Source organism: Pristiophorus japonicus, chromosome 11, assembly GCF_044704955.1.
Source record: "Pristiophorus japonicus isolate sPriJap1 chromosome 11, sPriJap1.hap1, whole genome shotgun sequence".
Lineage (NCBI taxonomy): Eukaryota > Metazoa > Chordata > Chondrichthyes > Pristiophoridae > Pristiophorus > Pristiophorus japonicus.
The window spans coordinates 80,096,543-80,115,775 of NC_091987.1; the positions used below are offsets into that span (position 1 = coordinate 80,096,543).

The window sequence follows — 19,233 nt, forward strand, 5'->3', positions numbered from 1 at the left end:
TACGTTTATTTATATAGGTACACGTCAGTCAAGTTAACAGCATTTGAAGAGCCCATATTTAACGTTCCTTTTCATTGGAACCTACGTGTAATAAGTATACACCTCCTTCCCTGACTGTAGAAAGGCCCTCTCAAAGTTGAGCTGACTGGCCAGGTCCTCTCCTTCCAACTCAACTGCAGTAACAATATCGTTTGGCCACTGTCTTTTTTTTTTAAAAACAGGTTTTCTTGCCTTTCTTAGTGAATTAATAATCCAGGATCGTGAGAAGCTTTCTTTTAATGTCCGATTCGAATTGTGAGAGTTGTGATAACGCATCCTATGTTCGCTGCCTTTATCAAAGCTCACACCTTGTGGCCTCTGCAATGGGCCAAAAATGGCGGTCGGAGACTTCCCGCGGACACAAGCCTCCGACCACCGAATGCAATGTGCGCCTACCTTCACTCCCAACGTGAAGGTAGAATTCCTTTTGGAGCCGGCAGAGTCCTAGGCAGCACATGACGTCACGCCGCCCAGGAACATTGCGCGTGCGAAGTCTGTGGCTTCATTCATAAAATAGTCCCACTCACAAAACTGGTGAAAAAAGCTAATTTGAATAGGCCATGTCCCCAATTCTTTTTAATTGTTCACAGTCTGCAGCATTAAAAGTGTCTCGGAAACCTTTAAGGTAAGATTTTTTTTGAATAGTTTTTAAAGACTATTGTAATCTTTTAGAATAGTTTAAAGACTTTCAAATAGATTTAAAACAATTTAAAGACTTTTAAAAACCATGAAATAATTTACAGTCATTATAATTATACAGATAAGTAAAATGGAAGGTTCAAACGTACTCATTATGAAAAGAGCTCAGAATTTTACTGACGAGGATCTCACCACGCTCCTCAATGAGGTGAAGCGCCTGCGGCTCATTGGGATCACGTAGTCGAAAACACCAGGTGAAGGACTAATGGCAGCATGGACAGAGTTGCGCTGGCTGTTAGCGCCAACTTCACTATTCCACGGACAGCGGAACAATGCCAGGATTTGTACGGTTATTATAAATGTAAAATTTGGTAAAATGTAACTTTACTATTTAATTAGAATTTTATTTCCAATGCCTTCATCATCCAGGCAGTTGTGCTTGTAAAATTTTATAGCGTGTTAGCTGATTGGGGTAAAAAAAATGTTTGTAAACGTCTTATTTGGTCCACAGATTTGAGGTGCGAAATTTAAATTAGTAAACAATACTCTAACTCCAAAGCAGCCAACTGGTTTGTCTTAACAACAGCAACTTGTATTTATATAGCATCTTTAACGTAGTAAAACATCCCAAGGCGCTTCAGAGGAGTGTTATAAGACAAAACAAATAAATTGCTACCGAGCCATACAAGAAGAAATTACGGCAGAAAAAAGGTAGGTTTTAAGGAACGTCTTAAAGGAGGAAAGAGAGGTAGAGAGGTGGAGAGGTTTAGGGAGGTAGTTCCAGAGCTTGGGGTCGAGGCAGCTGAAGACATGGCCACCGATGGTTGAGCAATTATAATCAGGGATGCTCAAGAGGGGAGAATTAGAGGAGCGCAGGTATCTCGGGGGGTTGTGAAGCTGAAGATTACAGAGATAGGGAGGGGCATGGCCATGGAGGGATTTATAAACAAGGATGAGAATTTTGAAGCGGGAGCCAATTAAGGTCAGCGAGCAGAAGGGTGATGGGTGAGCAGGACTTGGTGCGAATTAGGACACGGGCTGATGAGTTTTGGATTACCTCAAATTTACGCAGGGTAGAATGTGGGAGGCCAGCCAGGAATGCGTTGGAGTTGTCAAGACTAGAGGTAACAAAGGCGTAGATGAGGGTTTCAGCAGCAGATGAACTGAGGCAGGGGCAGAAATGGGCAATGTTACAGAGGTGGAAATAGGCGGTTTTAGTTATGCTGCGGATGTGTGACTGGACGCTCATTTCAAGGTCAAATATGACACATGGGTTGCGAACAGTCCAGTCTCCAAAGCAATTGGGTGGTCTCTGGATAAAAAACATGTTCTTTAATGTTCTATTTGAGTGTTGGTGTTGTGTTATTTCTGATTAAACTATTTCATTTAATATTTATAGCCTGTAGTCAATTTAAATTTTTTTCCCAACTTTGTTCTTAACGTTACAACTGTTTGAAAAATAGAAAATAGCTAGTTTACAACTTAATTGTTAAGTCTTTATTGCACTAAGAAACCAAAAAAGTCACTTTAAACTGTTTACATGTTTTTATCAAACACTTTATAATTGCAAATATTTACAAAGTAGAAAATAGCTATCTAACAATTTGTATTTAAAGACGAAAAATTTCAATAAAGTAAATCAAGTCTTTGATGGTGCAATAAAAGTTCACTGTTTCACTTTAAATTGCATGTGTTCTTTTCTGTGCCTTGCTGGGGTAGGGGGAGGGAGGAGGCAATAATATCTGGCCATAAACTGTGGCCTCTCCAGATGCGCATGCGCCAGATGAGGTCCCATTTTTCTAAAACATTTAAATTTTAATTCAATTTCAATAAATTTTAAATAGGTAGGTTTTTTTTACATTTATGTATTGTGTTTCGTCTTACGTCTGCTTTTACCAGGCATAAGAGTTTGAAGGACATTCGCTGGGCAGGAGTTGGGCAAATAGCCCAAATCTCCACCTGCGAAGGCCCTTCTCCCGGGGGTGCGTGCAAAATTTTGACAGATCGCAAGAGCCGGGTTTAGGCGCATGCACTTCACGCGCCTAAGCTCGGAACTTGTGGGGGCTCTTCAGGCGTATCACCCAGAGAGGTCACAATTTACAGCCCAATATTCCCACTGCATGTACTGCATTGGTGTACCAAATTGATGCATCATACTGCAGCAGCATATAGGTTGATTTTGGGATTACCACATAGTACATCTTTATGGTCTTTTTAGAAAATGATAAACAACCCTGTGAATTTCTGTTATTATTGAAGTAGCACATTTCAAAGGGTTGCAGTGCTCTTTGGAAAGTCACAATTCCGTTTTGCATGCACAGATGTATGTTTACATGATGGAAATTAGCAGATGGAAATTAGCAAGGCGGCCTATTCAACATTACTTTCAGAAAAATTGCGTATCATATGTACCCAAGAAAGATTTCCCTGGTATTTCCTACAAAACATTTTTCTATGACATCAGCACTACAGTCATGGAGACAATTAACTGCTAGTACAAAAACAACTAAATAGAATAACTAACCGCCCCCCCCCCCCCACACCTCCGCCCCCCCAACCCCAACACCCCCCCCCCCCCGCCCCAAACCAAGGAAAATTGAAACTATACCTGTTTATATAACAAAGATTTTTTTTAAATCTAGAACATAAAATAGATGCCTGGAAGAAATGACAAGGCAACAATGAAAATTGAGTGAGATCTTAAAAGCAACATTACTGCAGGTTACAAGGTCATGTTTAAATGACTTCCTAGTTATTTGGTATATAGTGTGACAAACAGGATTTATATTTATTTTATCAGCAATCCCTCAAAACGAGGCTGACTTATTTATTCTAATAGAATGCAGGTGGTCGTAGTGTTGGTGGTTATGAGAGTGTGTGAAATAAAAAGGGAAATCCCCAGTAAACTTAGTGGTTTGGAACATATTTAATCTTTGAGGGCTCAATTTTCCCGGGTCATTCGTGCCGTTTTTTTGGCGCGCACTGTTTTTTCTGGCGTAAGCATTTAATTCAAAGTTTCCCCTGGAATCTGCGCTGGCATAACTGCTTTAGTTACGATTTTTGAGGTTCCCTCATCTCTGCCCCAGCTTTCATTATTTTTCGCAGTTTGCAACAAAAATTTTAATTCTAGGTCGGTGTATCTGGCCATTCCCTTCTGGTGAGCGCACATTGACAAATCGGCGCTGAAAGACGCCATTGTTTTTCATCGAAGTTTTTGGAAGGAGTCAAGAACACTTTAAATACCTATAATAAAGTTCAACTTTTTTTTACCTTTCAACGGAGTACATGGAAGTTTCTTGGATTTCTGAAGTTTTCATTTTTTTTTTAAACTCACTCGCCACCACTGAACATCTTCAAGCAGCAAGCAGGGCTGGAGGGTTGTAGCGTCGGCCATCAGAATCGGCCCCGCGGCCAGACACAGGGGCTCGGGGTTCGTCTGGAAAACAAGCCATGGGGGGAGGGAGGAGGCGATCGGAAGGCTTCTGCACAAGGCACATGAGTTTGGGGGGTGGAGAGAAGGGGAGAAGTCACAAGACTGCAATGAGTTGGGGGGGGGGGGGAAGAAGAGCCTGGGTGTGGTCCATCCATGCAGACCTTGGGGAGAGACAACAAAGAACCTGTCCTGCCAGCCTTCCTGTTTTGAACTTTTTGCAAAGGTAAAATTTAAGTATGGGGACAATACAGGTTGAGCGTCCAAAATCTGGATTTCCGGAATCCGGACCGATTGGTGGCAGGGTCGTCCAGAATCCATAAAATGTTTCGGAATCCGGACCCGCCGACCCCGCCTCCACTTGCCTCGCTCGCCGCTGCTGTCCTAACCTCGGGCCTCACCTTGTCGCCGCGTCCCAACACCTCCTCTGTGACAGGGCCCACTGGCCCGAACACCTCCTAGGCGGCGGGGCCCCACCCAAACAGCTCCGCGGTGGTGGGGCCAGCGGCCCGAACAACTCCTCGGCAGCGACCTCTCCCGTTCCCCCCCCGCCAACTCCCCTCCTCCCCCCCTTTCTGACGTTCCGAAATCTGGAAATACCCAAGCCTGGGTTCGGGTGTTTCCGGATTCGTCATGTCAGAAAGACGTTCCAAAGTCCGGAAAAACACGAAAACCGGCTCTGCCTTGGTCTTGAGGTTGCCGGATTCGGGATACTCAACTGTACTGACAATGCCATACCTTGTGCGAGCCTTCTGCATGATGGTGCTACACAGGAGACAATTGATTCGGCGTCATTACATTAGGAATATCAGAGCCCATAGGATGCTGGGTAGGAGATCTTACCCACCTCGTTGCACCTTGTATTGCTGCAGTTCCGATTTTTCCAATGTTCTCACACAGCACTCAACGTTGTCACACATACAACTGGCTCTTTAAAAATGGCCAATTGCCAACCCGGAGCTGTACTGCGCATGCGCGTCCATTGAAATAACGTCAAAAACATCACTTTTTTTCCCCACGTGTGCGCAGAAGGTGCGGCATCGTTTTTTTGGCGCAGACAGCAGGCTCGACTCCCCTTGACGACTGGATGCGCTGCGCAGTGCCAAATTTGAATTATACATCGGGGAAACTTTGGCAAAATATTTCTGCCGCATTTCTGACCTAGAAAAACAGGCGTAACTCTGGGATATGCCAGAAAACGGGCTTGGGCAAAGTTGAGCCCTGAATCTCTCAATATTAGACAATCTAAAGAACTGATCTTTGTACACTAATTTATTGTATCAAAATAAAATGATCCTTTATGCTGTGAATAAAGAGCTGCTAGACAGGAAGGGCAGCTTAGAGACGGAGCATGTAGCACCCCAGTGTTCTGTAGCACGAGTATACACACTTGATCTGCACTGCTGATCTGACACCAAACGATGTTGATAAGCAAAGGGAAAATATATCCTCTGGAGGAGAAATAAAGACAGAGGAGTCTCTTAAGCACCCCCTGTATGCCTGATGCAAGCAGCATTGGTGGAGCCCTGGAGGAGGTCATCTGCCCCCTCGGCTACAATGACTCATACATGGAAAGTACGAAATGGAACTCTTCATTCAAAAAAGGTTACATTACGGCTTTATATTACTCAAAATATAAATATCAAATCTCCCTCTTCTTCCGACTGTAAGAGTTGATTTTTTTTCTTAGAACCTGAAGTGAAAACAATTTATCATCAGTATTCTGAGTCATGAACCTCAAATCCTTGTAGGTTTTATTGTAATGTACTGTAATTAAACCTGGGTATTTGCAGTACTTGAAATAATGATGCGGGTACGGCACCTGTGGCGGATGCGGGTGGGCAGCGAGTGTGGCGCGTGGGGCACATGCTCGCCCACCCCTTCGATCCCTTCTCCTCTCCCGATCCACACCCCCCGATCCTCTCTCCTCTTCTCACCCCGATCCCCTCCCCTCCTTCCGCTCTTATCCCCTCTCCCGCCCCCATCTCCTCTCCCCTCCCCTCTCCTCTTCCCTCCCCCATCCCCTTTCCTCTCCCCCCCATCCCCTCCCCCACCCCATCCCCTCTCCCTCCCCCCCACCGCATCCCCGCTCCCCTCCCCATCTCCTCTCCCCTCCCCTCTCCTCTTCCCTCCCCCATCCCCTCTCCCTTCTCCCCCCCACTCTTCCCCCCTCCATCCCCTCTCCCTCCCATCCCCTATCCCCCCCCCATCCACTCTCCTTTTCCTCCCCCCCATCCCCTCTCCCTCCCCAATCCCCTCTTCTCTTCCTTCCCCCGATCCGCTTCCTCCTACGATCCCCTCTGCGCTCCCTCTGATCACCTCTCCCCTCTCCTGCCTGATCCCCCGTCCTCTCCCCTCCCCGATCCACCTCTCCTCCACAGGAGGAAGGCACGGTTGAGGCCTGTAGCTGGGTGCATGCCCGTTTGGAACCTCCGGTGCTCACGCGCAGCCGCAACACCGGGTGTACATGTGCGGTTCCGGTTGGAGCAGTTCGGCATTGTGAGCTCTGCCCCATATAGTGCGCATGCACAGAAGGACGCAGAAGACCTTGCAAATAATCACTGTCAGCTGTGGCTCAGTGGGTAGCACTCTCACCTCTGAGTCAGAGGTTTGTGGGTTCACGTCCCACTCTAGGGACGAAAACCTAGGCTGACATTCCAATACAGTGCTGAGGGAGTGCTGCACTGTCGGAGGTGCCGTCTTTCAGATGAGACATTAAACCGAGGCCCCGTCTGCTCTCTCACATGGACATAAAAGATCCCATGGCACTATTTCAAAGAAGAGCAGGGGAGTTATCCCCGGTATCCTGGCCAATATTTACCCCTCAATCAACATAACAAAAACAGTTTATCTGGTCATCATCACATTGCAGTTTGTGGGGGCTTTCTGTGCGCAAATTAGCTGCCGCATTTCCCACATTATAAGTGACTACACTCCAAAAAATACTTCACTGACTGTAAAGTGTTTTGAAAGGTCCAGTGGTCATGAAGGTGCTATAGAAATGCAAGTCTTTCTTTCTCTGCATTTATATGGCGCCTTTCGCAAAGAAAACATCCCAAGGCACTTCAGAGAAGCATAATCAGACAAAAAATTTTAAAAGCTAAAGGAGATATTCGGAGGGGCGACTAAAAGAGTGGTCAAAGAAGTAGGTTTTAAGGAGGAACTTGAATGGAGGAGAGCTCAATTAAGGGAGAGAATTCCAGAGCTTAGGGCTTATACGGCTGGAGGTACAGCCATCAATCATGGGGCTAAGAAAGTGGGGAATGCACAAGGCCAGCGATGGAGGAACATAGAATTCTCGGAGGATTGGAGAGTTGAAGGAGGTTATAGAAATAGAGACGGGTGAGGTGAGGCCGTGAAGGGATTTAAAAACGAGGCTAAGAATTGGAAGGAAAGACTACAATGATTAATCTGAGCAGACAAACCTGTTGGCAAAGATAGATGTGCTCCTTTCTCTTCATTTCCCAACTCAGTGTCCTTCTGCTCATGACATTTACTGGATTCCTCCAGGACACCTGCTGCTTTTGGTTCATTTTGTCTGTAAAAGGAGAACAAAATATAAGCTCAAAATAAGACTTGATTTTTCTTTTGTAAAATGAGTTGAACAGGTTTCTAAAACTCAGTTCTAAGCTTGTAATTAAAATGAAATACTGTTTTGCAGATTATGCACTTCTAAACCTTCCATTGTCATGTGAGTTGCAAATCCTTTAAGGCCATGTTATACCACATATGTTCTATATCTGGTGTAAATCAGTGGGGCAAAAGTGGGAAATCTATCGAGCATGAAGCATGCAGGTAGTTCAAATGTTTCTTACATTTTTGAGTTTCTTCTATCCTTCGAGATTATTTTGTCTCTCCCATTTTTAGTCTTATATATGTGGACTTGTATTTACTCTGTACGGCCACCAGAGGGCTCTTCCCCTGCAGTCCCAAGGGATCCCATAATCCCTTGGGAACACAGGTATTTAAGGAGGCTTCACAGGTTGGAGAGGCACTCTGGAGACCTGCAATAAAAGATTACGGTCACACTTTACTTTGAGCTCACAGTGTTCAGTCTGACTCTTTCTCCTTACACAACAACTGGCGACGAGATACAGATAGCGAACCCAAAGATGCAGAGAACAGTGGGCATCCTGGAGAAATATTTGGAGGGAGATGATTGGGAAATTTTTGTGGAGCGACTCGTGGCCAACGAGCTAGATGGGGAAGAGAGCGCTGCCAAACGAAGGGCGATCCTCCTCATCATCTGTGGGGCACCAACGTATGGCCTCATGAAGAATCTGCTCTCTCCAGCGAAACCCACGGGGAAATCGTACGACGATTTGTGCACACTGGTCCGAGAGCATTTGAACCCGAAGGAAAGCATTCTGATGGCGAGGTACCGGTTCTACACCTACAAAAGGTCTGAAGGCCAGGAAGTGGCGAGTTATGTCGCTGAGCTAAGATGCCTTGCAGGACATTGTGAATTTGAAGGACATTTGGAGCACATGCTCAGAGACTTTTTCATACCTGGCATTGGCCACGAAACCATACTTCGCAAAGTTTTGACTGTAGAGACCCCAAACTTGAGTAAGGCCATAGCGATAGCCCAGGCGTTCATTGCCACCAGTGACAATACGAAGCAGATCTCTCAGCACACAAGTGCTGCTACAAGTACTGTGAACAAAGTGATGTTGTTTTCGAATTGTAACGTACAGGACAGATCACACATTCCTGCAGCTGCACGTCCACAGATGACTCAAGAGTCTACCATCAAGGATGATGAATGCAAGGCCATTAACACCTTGTTGGCGCTGCAGGGGTGATCATCGTTTCCATTCATGCCGATTCAAAAAGTACGTTTGCAAGGGCTGTGGAACAATGGGATACCTCCAACGAGTGTGCAGGTGAGCTACAAAGCCTGTTAAACCTGCAAACCACCATGTTGCAGAGGAGGACAGATCTATGGAGGATCACGACGAACCAGAGCCTCAGACCGAGGAGGCAGAGGTACATGGGGTGCATACATTCACCACGAATTGCCCCCCGATAATGCTGAATGTTGAACTAAATGGGCTCCCGGTGTCAATGGAGCTGGACACAGGCACGAGCCAGTCCATCATGGGCAAAAAGACTTTCGAAGGTTGTGGTGCAACAAGGCCTCAAGGCCAGTCTTAACTCCAGTTCACACGAAACTAAGAACTTACACGAAAGAACGGATTCCTGTAATCGGCAGTGCTACCGTAAAGATCTTCTATGATGGAGCGGTGCACAAGCTACCACTCTGGGTGGTACCGGGCGATGGTCCCACGCTGCTCGGCAGGAGCTGGCTGGGAAAGATACGCTGGAACTGGGACAACGTCCGAGTGCTATCGCCTGCTGACGACACTTCATATGCCCAGATCTTAAACAAATTTCCTTAGCTGTTCGAACCAGGCCTCGGGAAATTCCAAGGAGCAAAAGTGCAGATCCACCTAATTCCGGGGGGCGCAACCCATCCATCACAAGGCGAGAGCAGTACCATACATGATGAGAGAAAGGGTAGCGATCGAGCTAGACCGGCTGCAACGAGAGGACATCATTTTACCGATCGAGTTCAGCGAGTGGGCCAATTCTATTGTCCCAGTCCTCAAGGGAGATGGCACCGTCAGAATCTGTGGCGATTACAAAGTAACTATCAATCGTTTCTCCCTGCAGGACCAATACCCACTACCAAAGGCCAACGACCTCTTTGCAACGCTGGCGGGAGGAAAGACGCTCACGAAGCTGGATCTGACTTCAGCGTACATGACGCAGGAACTGGAGGAATCATCGAAGGCTCTCACCTGCATCAACACGCACAAAGGTCTTTTTGTTTATAACAGATGCCCGTTTGGAATCTGATCAGCGGCAGCGATATTCCAGAGAAACATGAAAAGTTTACTGAAGTCGGTCCCGCACACCGTGGTCTTCCAGGATGACATCTTGGTCACAAGGTCGGAACACAGTCGAGCACCTGCAGAACCTGGAGGAGGTTCTTCGTCGACTCAACCGCATAGAGCTCAGGTTAAAATGCTCGAAGTGCGTTTTCCTGGCACCTGAAGTGGAGTTCTTGGGAAGCAGGATTGTGGCGGACGGCATCAGGCCCACCAACACGAAGACGGAGGCAATCGAGAATGCACCGAGGCCACAAACCGTGATGGAGCTGCGGTCTTTCCTGGGACTCTTGAACTACTTTGGTAACTTCTTACCGGGTCTCAGCACACTGTTAGAACCACTGCATGTCTTACTACGAAAAGGGGGTGAATGGGTTTGGGGCAAAAGTCAAGAAAATGCCTTTGTAAAAGAGAGTATATTGTTATACTCAAACAAATTGCTTGTGTTGTATGATCCATGTAAGCTTTTGGTACTAGCATGTGATGCGTCGTCATATGGTGTCAAGTATGTATTGCAACAAGCTAATGATTTTGGGAAACTGCAACCGGTTGCTTATGCATCCAGAAGTCTGTCTAAGGCTGAGAGAGCCTACAGCATGATTGAAAAAGAAGTGTTAGCGTATGTCTACGGGGTAAAGAGAATGCATCAATACCTGTTTGGGCTAAAATTCGAATTGGAAATTGACCATAAACCACTTATATCCCTGTTTTCCGAGAGTAAAGGGATAGATACCAACGAATCGGCCCGCATCCAGAGATGAGCGCTCACGTTGTCCGCATACAACTACGCCATCCGTCACAGGCCAGGCACTGAAAACTGCGCCGATGCTCTCACTAGGCTACCATTGCCCACCACGGGGGTGGAAATGGCGCAGCCGCAGATCTAGCCATGGTTATGGAAACATTTGAGAGTGAGCAATCACCCGTCACTGCCCGGCAGATCAAAATCTGGACAAGCCAGGACCCCTTATTATCTCTAGTCAAAAGCTGTGTGCTTCACGGGAGCTAGTCCAGTGTCCCCGTGGAAATGCAGGAAGAGATAAAGCCGTTCCAGCGGCGCAAAGATGAAATGTCTATACAGGCAGACTGCGTTCTGTGGAGCAATCGAGTAGTGGTCCCCAAGAAGGGTAGAGACACCTTCATCAATGACCTCCACAGTACCCACCCAGGCATCGTAATGATGAAAGCGATAGCCAGATCCCACGTGTGGTGGCCCAGTATCAATGCAGACTTAAGAATCCTGCGTTCACAGATGTAATACATGCTCGCAGTTAAGCAATGTACCCAGGGAGGCGCCACTAAGTTTATGGTCTTGGCCCTCCAAACCGTGGTCTAGGGTACACGTCGACTATGCAGGCCCGTTCTTGGATAAAATGTTCCTTGTGGTTGTAGACGCGTACTCCAAGTGGATTGAATGTGAGATAATGTCGGCTCGCACGTCCAATGCCACTACTGAAAGCCTGCGGGCCATGTTTGCCACACACGGCTTACCTGATGTCCTGGTGAGCAACAACGGGCCATGTTTTACCAAAGAATTCATGACCCGTAATGGGACCAAACCAGCGTCCAATGATCAGGCAGAGAGAGCAGTGCAAACCATCAAGCAAGGCTTGAAGAGTGTAACTGAAGGCTCATTGCAGATTCGCCTATCCCGAGTCCTGCTTAGCTACCACACGAGACCCCACTCACTCACTGGGATCCCACCTGCTGAAGTGCTCATGAAAAGAGCACTTAAGACAAGGCTCTCGTTAGTTCACCCTGATCTACATGAGCAGGTAGAGAGCAGATGGCTTCAACAAAGTGCATACCATGATAGCGCAAATGTGTCACATTGAGATTGAAATCAATGATCCTGTATTTGTATTAAATTATGGACAAGGTCCCAAGTGGCTTCCCGGCACTGTCGTGGCCAAGGAGGGGAGCAGGGTGTTTCGGGTCAAACTTTCAAATGGATTCATTCACCGGAAACACTTGGACCAAATCAAACTCAGATACACGGACTATCCTGAGCAACCCACCTTGGATCCTACCTTTTTTGATCCCCCAACAGACACACCAGTGGCAACCGGTACCACGGTTGACCACAAAGCAGAACCATCATCCACAACAGCCCAGCAAGGCCAGCTGCACAGCAGCCCAGCGAGGGCCCAACAAATGATTCAACAACACCAGCTTTCACATCGAGACGATCAACCAGGGCAAGAAGGGCCCCAGATCGATTCACATCGTAAATATTTACACTATTGACTTCGGGTGGGGGGGGGGGGGAGGAGTGTTGTAATGTATGTGGACTTGTATTTACTCTGTACAGCCACCAGAGGCTCATCCCCTGGAGTCCCAAAGGATCCCATAATCCCTTGGGAGCACAGGTATTTAAGGAGGCTTCACAGGTTGGCGAGGCACTCTGGAGACCTGAAATAAAAGACTGAAGTCACACTTTACTTTGAGCTCAGTGTTCAGTCTGACTCTTTCGCCATACACAACACTTAGATCAACCCCCCCCAGATCTTCTTCAGTGTCTATCCTAGGCTTGAGATCAAGGTAAACTTTTGAAAAACTGCTATCTGGTAGGCAAACTATGCAAAGTGATTCAAATGCTCCAATAACAACAAAAAAACCTGATCGAAACCCTATATGTAGAAAAATTACTGCATTTTTTGTATTAACATTTTCCATTTACCAAAATGCCATAAATGGCCTGGCAATCAAAAGCAACTAACCAAAATGATTTTAAAAAAAAATCAAACTGAGGTGCCATGTTTTTCATTCTGATGAAAAGTCATGGACCTGAAACGTTAACTCTGTTTCTCTCTCCACAGATACTGCCTGACTGCTGAGTAATTCCAGCCTTTTCTGTTTTTAATCCTAATTTTCCTAATGCTCGAGCCGTTTTCTCATATGTGAAGCATCTCGGGATGTTTATTATACTAAGCATGATTCAAATGCAGTTTATTAATTTAAAACACTTACACAGTTGTAAGTCGACGTGACAGATCAGGAACCTTCACTTCAAACTGTAAGAAAATTGTTTAGCAAGTTAATTAAAAGCAGACAGGAGACAAAACACCAACTACAACCATTACCACACACTTAGCATTATATAGCATTTCACTTAAAGGAAATGTCTCAAGAAACACTTTACAAGGGAATGACAAGCTCACAGAAAGAAAGGGAATGAGTGGGAATATCAAGAGCACATTTGAAGTGATCGGTTTGTTGTGATAACTGTCTTGCAATCTCTTTGGGAGAAATTTCCAGAGAGCAAATTCATAGTAACTGAAAGATCAATAGAGGATCAAAGGAAGCAGAGAAATCACTTTAATCTAGTCAGAGAAACGGAAGGGTCTCTTGAGAATGCTAAGAATGGGTGAAGGAAGATTATGAAGGGATTTAAGGATGAAAATGAGGACCATGAAATTGATTCACTCGTTCACAGGCAGCTCTGCAAGGACAAGTGGTGATAGGTGTGCGGGGCTCTGCAGAAGAGGATTCAGATCCAAGAGCTCTGTTTCATCAGAAGATTTTGAAGGATTCAGACAGGGAGGAGGGCATGTGAGAAATCAAATCGTGGTGAGATAAAAGCGAGAATTAAAATCCAACATTGGTGGGAGAGGTAGGGGCATAAGCAGGCAGTGTGACAGAGGTGGAATAATGTGGTTTTGGTAATAGACCAGATGTGGATAAAAAACTCAGCTCAGGGTTGAACAGAACCGCAATGTTGTGCACCCCTGGATTCAGCCTGAGCATGCAGCCAGGGAGGTTGATGAGTCAGAGCTAGAGCCAGGTAGCTTCTGGCAAAAGCCACAAAACAAAAATGGCTTCAGTTTCGCTAATTTTGAATTGAAGGAAATTTCAACTCATATTGGACAAAGTGTCATGATGGATAACAACAGCCTTGGAACCAGTGGTGGCAGAAAGGTAAAGTTGGTGTCCTTGGCATACATGTGTAAGCTCCCCTGTGCTTGTGGATGAGATCACCAAGGGATAGCACGGAAATTATGACTCGGAGGAGGCCATGGATGGAGCCATGGAACATGCTGGATGTGACCAAGCAGATACAGGGGGAGAAAACATTAGAGAAAATGTAATGAAACCAGGGGAGAGCAGTATCAAGAAGATGGATCACAGAAGAGAGAAAGTGTTGAAGGCAGTAGAGACGTCAAGAATGGTGGGAAAACCAAGCGAGCCTTGGTCCTGTCTTTGCTGCCTGGATAGGTAGGAAGTGTGTTTCAGTACCTTCAACTTTTCATAGACTGTGAGGTTTAAAAGAGTAACTCTTAAGAAGCACACAACCGTAGCAGATTCTACAATTTAGGAAAACTCCCTAGCACTGGGCAATATAGGCTGCCTAAATAATAAAGATCACAATGGCTCAAAAAGGTGCCAAAGACTGAATTGAAAATTAAAGCACAGTCGATGCCAGGTGATCAAACAGAGAACCTGGCAGGAACCAGAAGTGGTCTGAATTCCAGCCAAAACATTGGCTTTAGTTTGAATCTGAACTTACAGCAAAATTCATCTGACCGTGCTAACCTCCATCAGGAAGAGGAACCCACATTCTTTTGTGTATAGAAACAAAATGTAAAGCTAGGCATCCAAGGAGAAAGGGCAGTGTTCTAAGCTCACTGATACTACACTGCCCTTTAACAATCTAACATATAGAACAGTTCTCCAGATTCTTACCTCTGTCTGTGTGCTTCCTGAAGCATTGTGAATCACAAATTTAATGATAAGGCCTTTACAATCACCGCTCATACATTTCTTTGAACAGAAATTCTGAAATATATAAAAATGAATATAAGTTATTTGCATATAAAGCATATCAAAGCAAATGTAAAATAACATTTGATCTGCCTTGCCACGAGCAACTGTATCTGGACTACAGGAACTGTGTTTGCTCTAATGGTGGGGAGTACGAGATTGTGTTTCTTGCCCACATCTTTTTAAACAGCAGATAAGGAAAACTTAAAAGTTGTAGCAGATAAACAAAATAATGAAGGGGGAAGAGAGAAGTCAAATTATTAATTTGAATATTTCTTACCTGGTTAGTTTGCCCACGATATTGAGAGTCCTTTAACTTTTTCCAGCAGGTAGTATGATATTCTATCAAACAACCATTATCACAGCAAAGCTCAACATAGCCCTGAAATGAAACAAGATTACTTGTGTAGATGTGGCAAATTTCAGAGTTAAAAAAACATTGTTTCTTGCTGTATTTGGAAAGGAATACGGGGAGAGAAGAAATTGAATTTTCAAAAAACTTTTTATAAAGTTCAGTAGCCACAGTATTTTTGAAGGAAATTAATGTCATAGTACAACTGAAAAATAAGGGAATAGATTGGGAGTTTGTGAAAATTTAATGTACAGGGGGTGGTTATCAACGGAAAGCATTCAAACTGGGGCCTAATGATGAGCATAATTTCCCACAACTCTGCTGGGTTTTTTATTGTTTATTGCCTTTATCATTGATCTCGAGGAGTGCATGGATATCAACTTCAATTTACAAGTTTCACCTTTTACTCATTAAATCAAGAGATCCAGATACAGTCACTGTCCTCCAAATATCTGGGCACTAAGTTTCTTCTCCTTTTAAATGTTTTATAATATATTGAAATTTGCATATTGTCAAGGATTTGGGAGGTTCAAGGCTTAGCCTGAATCAAACATCGATATCATTTTTGTACAAACACTGCGCTTATATTGTGCTGCAATGGGATTTACTCTGCATCACAAGTTTTTCCCTCTGCAGTGTTACGTCGAAGTAAATAAAGAGTAAAAATAGCAGGAATGGCTGCTGGTGTTGTGAGTTTGCGAATTATTCATACGCCTCTAGGGCTTTTATTTAAATCCAATGCAAAGTCATTTAATGTTATGCAAAATTTCCAAAGGGCAAAGACCTGCAGCACTAAACTACCCTTAATTCAGTGCTAAATTGGCGCAATTTCAAAGATTGTTGGTGTTGAAAGTGCACAATGCATACTGGCAGAGTAGGGGGTCTAGTTCGAAGATAGGTTTAAGACATGCCGTTGGAGATTTACTTTGCACCAGTTCACACTATACCCGAGCTAGACTGCTTGACATCTCGATGGAAATGTTATCAGTGTTCTCTCGTGTCTCAGAAGCCTTTCAGTCTCCAGAGATATTGTCACTGGAAAGAATAATTCCCTAGAATTTTAAGTATCTTTAAAATAGATTCTCAAGTATTTGTACAGCTTCCAACTTTTGAATATAAATTAAATGTGTTCATTTGGGAGATTTACTTATATGCTTACTCTATTAACCATGGGCCCAAATTTGGCCCACCCGTTTTTTTCGGCGCACTCACCGGAGATGCGCCGACTTCGTAGGGTGAAAACGGCAGCAAAAAGATCTCCCCAGATTCTGCCCATTCTGTTGACTCTCCCGGGGCTTGGCGCGGCGTGGCCAGTGGATTGGGGGGGGGCGGAGCTAGGGCCCTGCGCCTGAAAGAGTGCCGGTAGCTGTCCGCATGCGCATTAGAGCGTTCACGCATGTGCAGTAGCTCCTGCTGATGATGCGTGCCGCAGCGTGGAATCCGATGTGTCCCGCCCCTATCCCGGGTCGAGTGGCCTGCCATGCAGGCCGGTCCACTGCCTTCGCGGGCTAAGGCTACAAACAGGTTGGTGCAAGCTTTAATCCGGGGGGGGGGGGGGGGGGCGGGGGGGAAAGAGTGTTGTTCGGGGGGGTGGGGGAGTTTTGATCGGTGGGTGATAACTGTATAACCAGTAATTTTAATCAGCTTACTCAAGACTTTCCTTAACCCTGTTGATGAAAATACTTTCCTACATAAGAACGTAAGAATTACGAGCAGGACTTACTTCTATTTTTTATTTGGATATTTTGAAAAAAGTATGTAAATATGTTTTGTCTCTTTACTTCTTTTATTTTTGTAGTTTAAGCTTCCATGAATGCTTCTGTTGTATAGTAAATTAACTTTGCGAAGTTTGTCATATGATGTCCTGTATAACTGTTTGATCCTATTCACATTCTTTAGTCAAGTCATTAGTACCTACCTGCGCTGATTTCTTAACTCTCCGCAAGGTTTTCTGTGCAGCCACAAGTGGCCATATACGCTGGCCTAAGTTAGTTTGGAGTAACTATTAGCTGTCCAAAGTGGCCTAACTGGCCAAAATGGGCGTAGGTGGCTGGTAACGCCCCCTTTTGAAAAAAACTAAACTAAACTAAAAAAATCCTAACTAACTCACTCACACTGGTGCAAATTGAATGTGCAAAATGGGGATTTTTAAGATACTCCAGAAAAATCAAGTTGCTCCAAAAAAAACGGAGCAACTCCTGGACAATTTTGAGCCCATATGAACTTAGTTTTAACTCAGATTTTTTAAATGCGGAAGTGATGTTACTGTTAAAATAAATCACATAGTACAAAGCAACTTGCATCTTTTCCTCAACCATTCCTGGAATCAAAGAGTGTTCAATGCAAACATGTGCAATGCACAATTCTGTAACTGAGAAATCAAGCTGAAGGGCCAAGGCCCATAAAGCCGGACACTACCAAAGCTGAAATCAGCAAAAGTGAAAACAAAGTAAATAAGAAAGACTTGGATTTATATTGTACATTTCACAACCGCCGAACGTCTCAATGCGTTTTACAGCCAATGAAGTACTTTTTGGAGTGTAGTCACTGTTGGAATGTGGGAAACTCGGCAGCCAATTTGCGCACAAGCAAGCTCCCATAAACAACTATGTGATAATGACCAGATAATCTGTTTTTTTGTTATGTTGATTGAGGGATAAATATTGGCCAGGACACCGGGGATAACTCCCCTGCTCTGCTTTGAAATAGTGTCATGGGATCGTTTGCATCCACTCAAGAGAGCAGACGGGGCCTCGGTTTAACGTCTCATCCGAAAGATGGCGCTTCTAACAGTGCGGCACTCCCTCAGTACTGCACTGGAGTGTCAGCCTGGATTTTTGTGCTCAAGTCCCTGGAGTGTCTTATTAAATAATTTATTAATTCGGTGATGCTCTGCTTAGGTTTACAAAGCCTGAAGACAGAAGGAGGAAGAGAAGGCTGTGGAACCTACATACCGTAATCGGTGTTCCTCCTTCCACAATGATTTCTCTTTGAAAGACAAAGTTTTGTAGCATGCAGCAACAACCATTGAAACTCTGACAGGCGGCCCAGATCGACCCAAGCACCTGAACTTCTGCTTCAAAATACTAATGGTGTACTCGAGGATTACTCTGATGAATGCCAGCACTTCATTATACCTGTGCTCTGCTGGTGCCTTGTAATAACACTCGTTTTATGAACCATGTGTGCAGTGGATAGTATTGATCACCCAGGAACAATCCTCAGATTTGCCATTATGGGCAAAATATTGGTGCGCCTGGCAACTGCCTTAAAATGAAAGCTGCCGGAGAAGTGACTTTGACTTTCATAACCCGGTACCGAGGGTTGCAAAGTTCATACTGAGAGTGGAATTCTTTCCCATTCATACAAGTAGTGTCATTGTGTAATGGAGCAGAAAAAGCCACATCGTATACAGTGAATCCTGCGAAGATTCGGCCATGCTATAACATTGCACAGCCCTCATATGTTGCTGTCAGCTGTCTACATGGGAAGATGATGGAATTACTTACTTGAACAAACAAGGCATCATCAGTCTATGGCCAAAATATCTATGGACAGCTAAGTGGCCACCAGCTGTGCCTTGGCTGCACAACTCAAGTCATGTTGGCCCTTTGAAGCCACAGCATGCACAGGCACTGTTCCTTAGATAAGTGGATGCACGTCTGCCTGTGCCTGTATATTGTGGTGTGTGGATACTGCTGGATAGGTGCAGGTGCTTCTGGTGCATCCTCAACTCCCTTATTTGTTTCTCCTCATCCAAAAAAGCAAAATGTGGCAGGATGATAGCAGAGATCAAAAAAGGTAGCACCAAACAAATGGTCACAAAGACTCTTGAAAGACCTCAATAATAGGGAGGGGAGGGATATACAGCTTCAGCAATTACGTTTCAATAAAGCCATCTGATCAATTTAAACTGTGTTCTGTTCTGGGCTCAGCCCTTAGCAACCCTCAACGCCCAGGTTAAATGGGCGGGAAAAGAAAGCAGCACAATATGGGCGAAAAGATTGAAAAATTGTGTGAATTACATCATTGTGCATTGATTTACATGAATCTACCCATAAACTGACAGGTGCTTCCTCAACCAATTAAAATCCCGATTGGAAAATCAAAACAAATGC

At 44.9% G+C, this 19,233-nt stretch overlaps 1 protein-coding gene across 3 annotated transcripts in view; it reads right to left on the minus strand.

The window, feature by feature from the left end:
* The window catches only part of LOC139276112 (E3 ubiquitin-protein ligase DZIP3-like), a 136,811-nt gene that overhangs the window by 63,453 nt on the left and 54,125 nt on the right, over window positions 1-19,233 (minus strand). For all 3 annotated transcript variants that reach the window (XM_070893620.1, XM_070893618.1, XM_070893617.1), the window contains exons 8-11: window positions 15,044-15,145; window positions 14,686-14,778; window positions 12,973-13,016; window positions 7,534-7,646 (exon numbers count right to left, since the gene is read on the minus strand). In XM_070893620.1, the coding sequence (XP_070749721.1) occupies window positions 7,534-7,646; window positions 12,973-13,016; window positions 14,686-14,778; window positions 15,044-15,145 (352 nt within the window). The remainder of the gene's footprint in view (window positions 1-7,533; window positions 7,647-12,972; window positions 13,017-14,685; window positions 14,779-15,043; window positions 15,146-19,233) is intronic.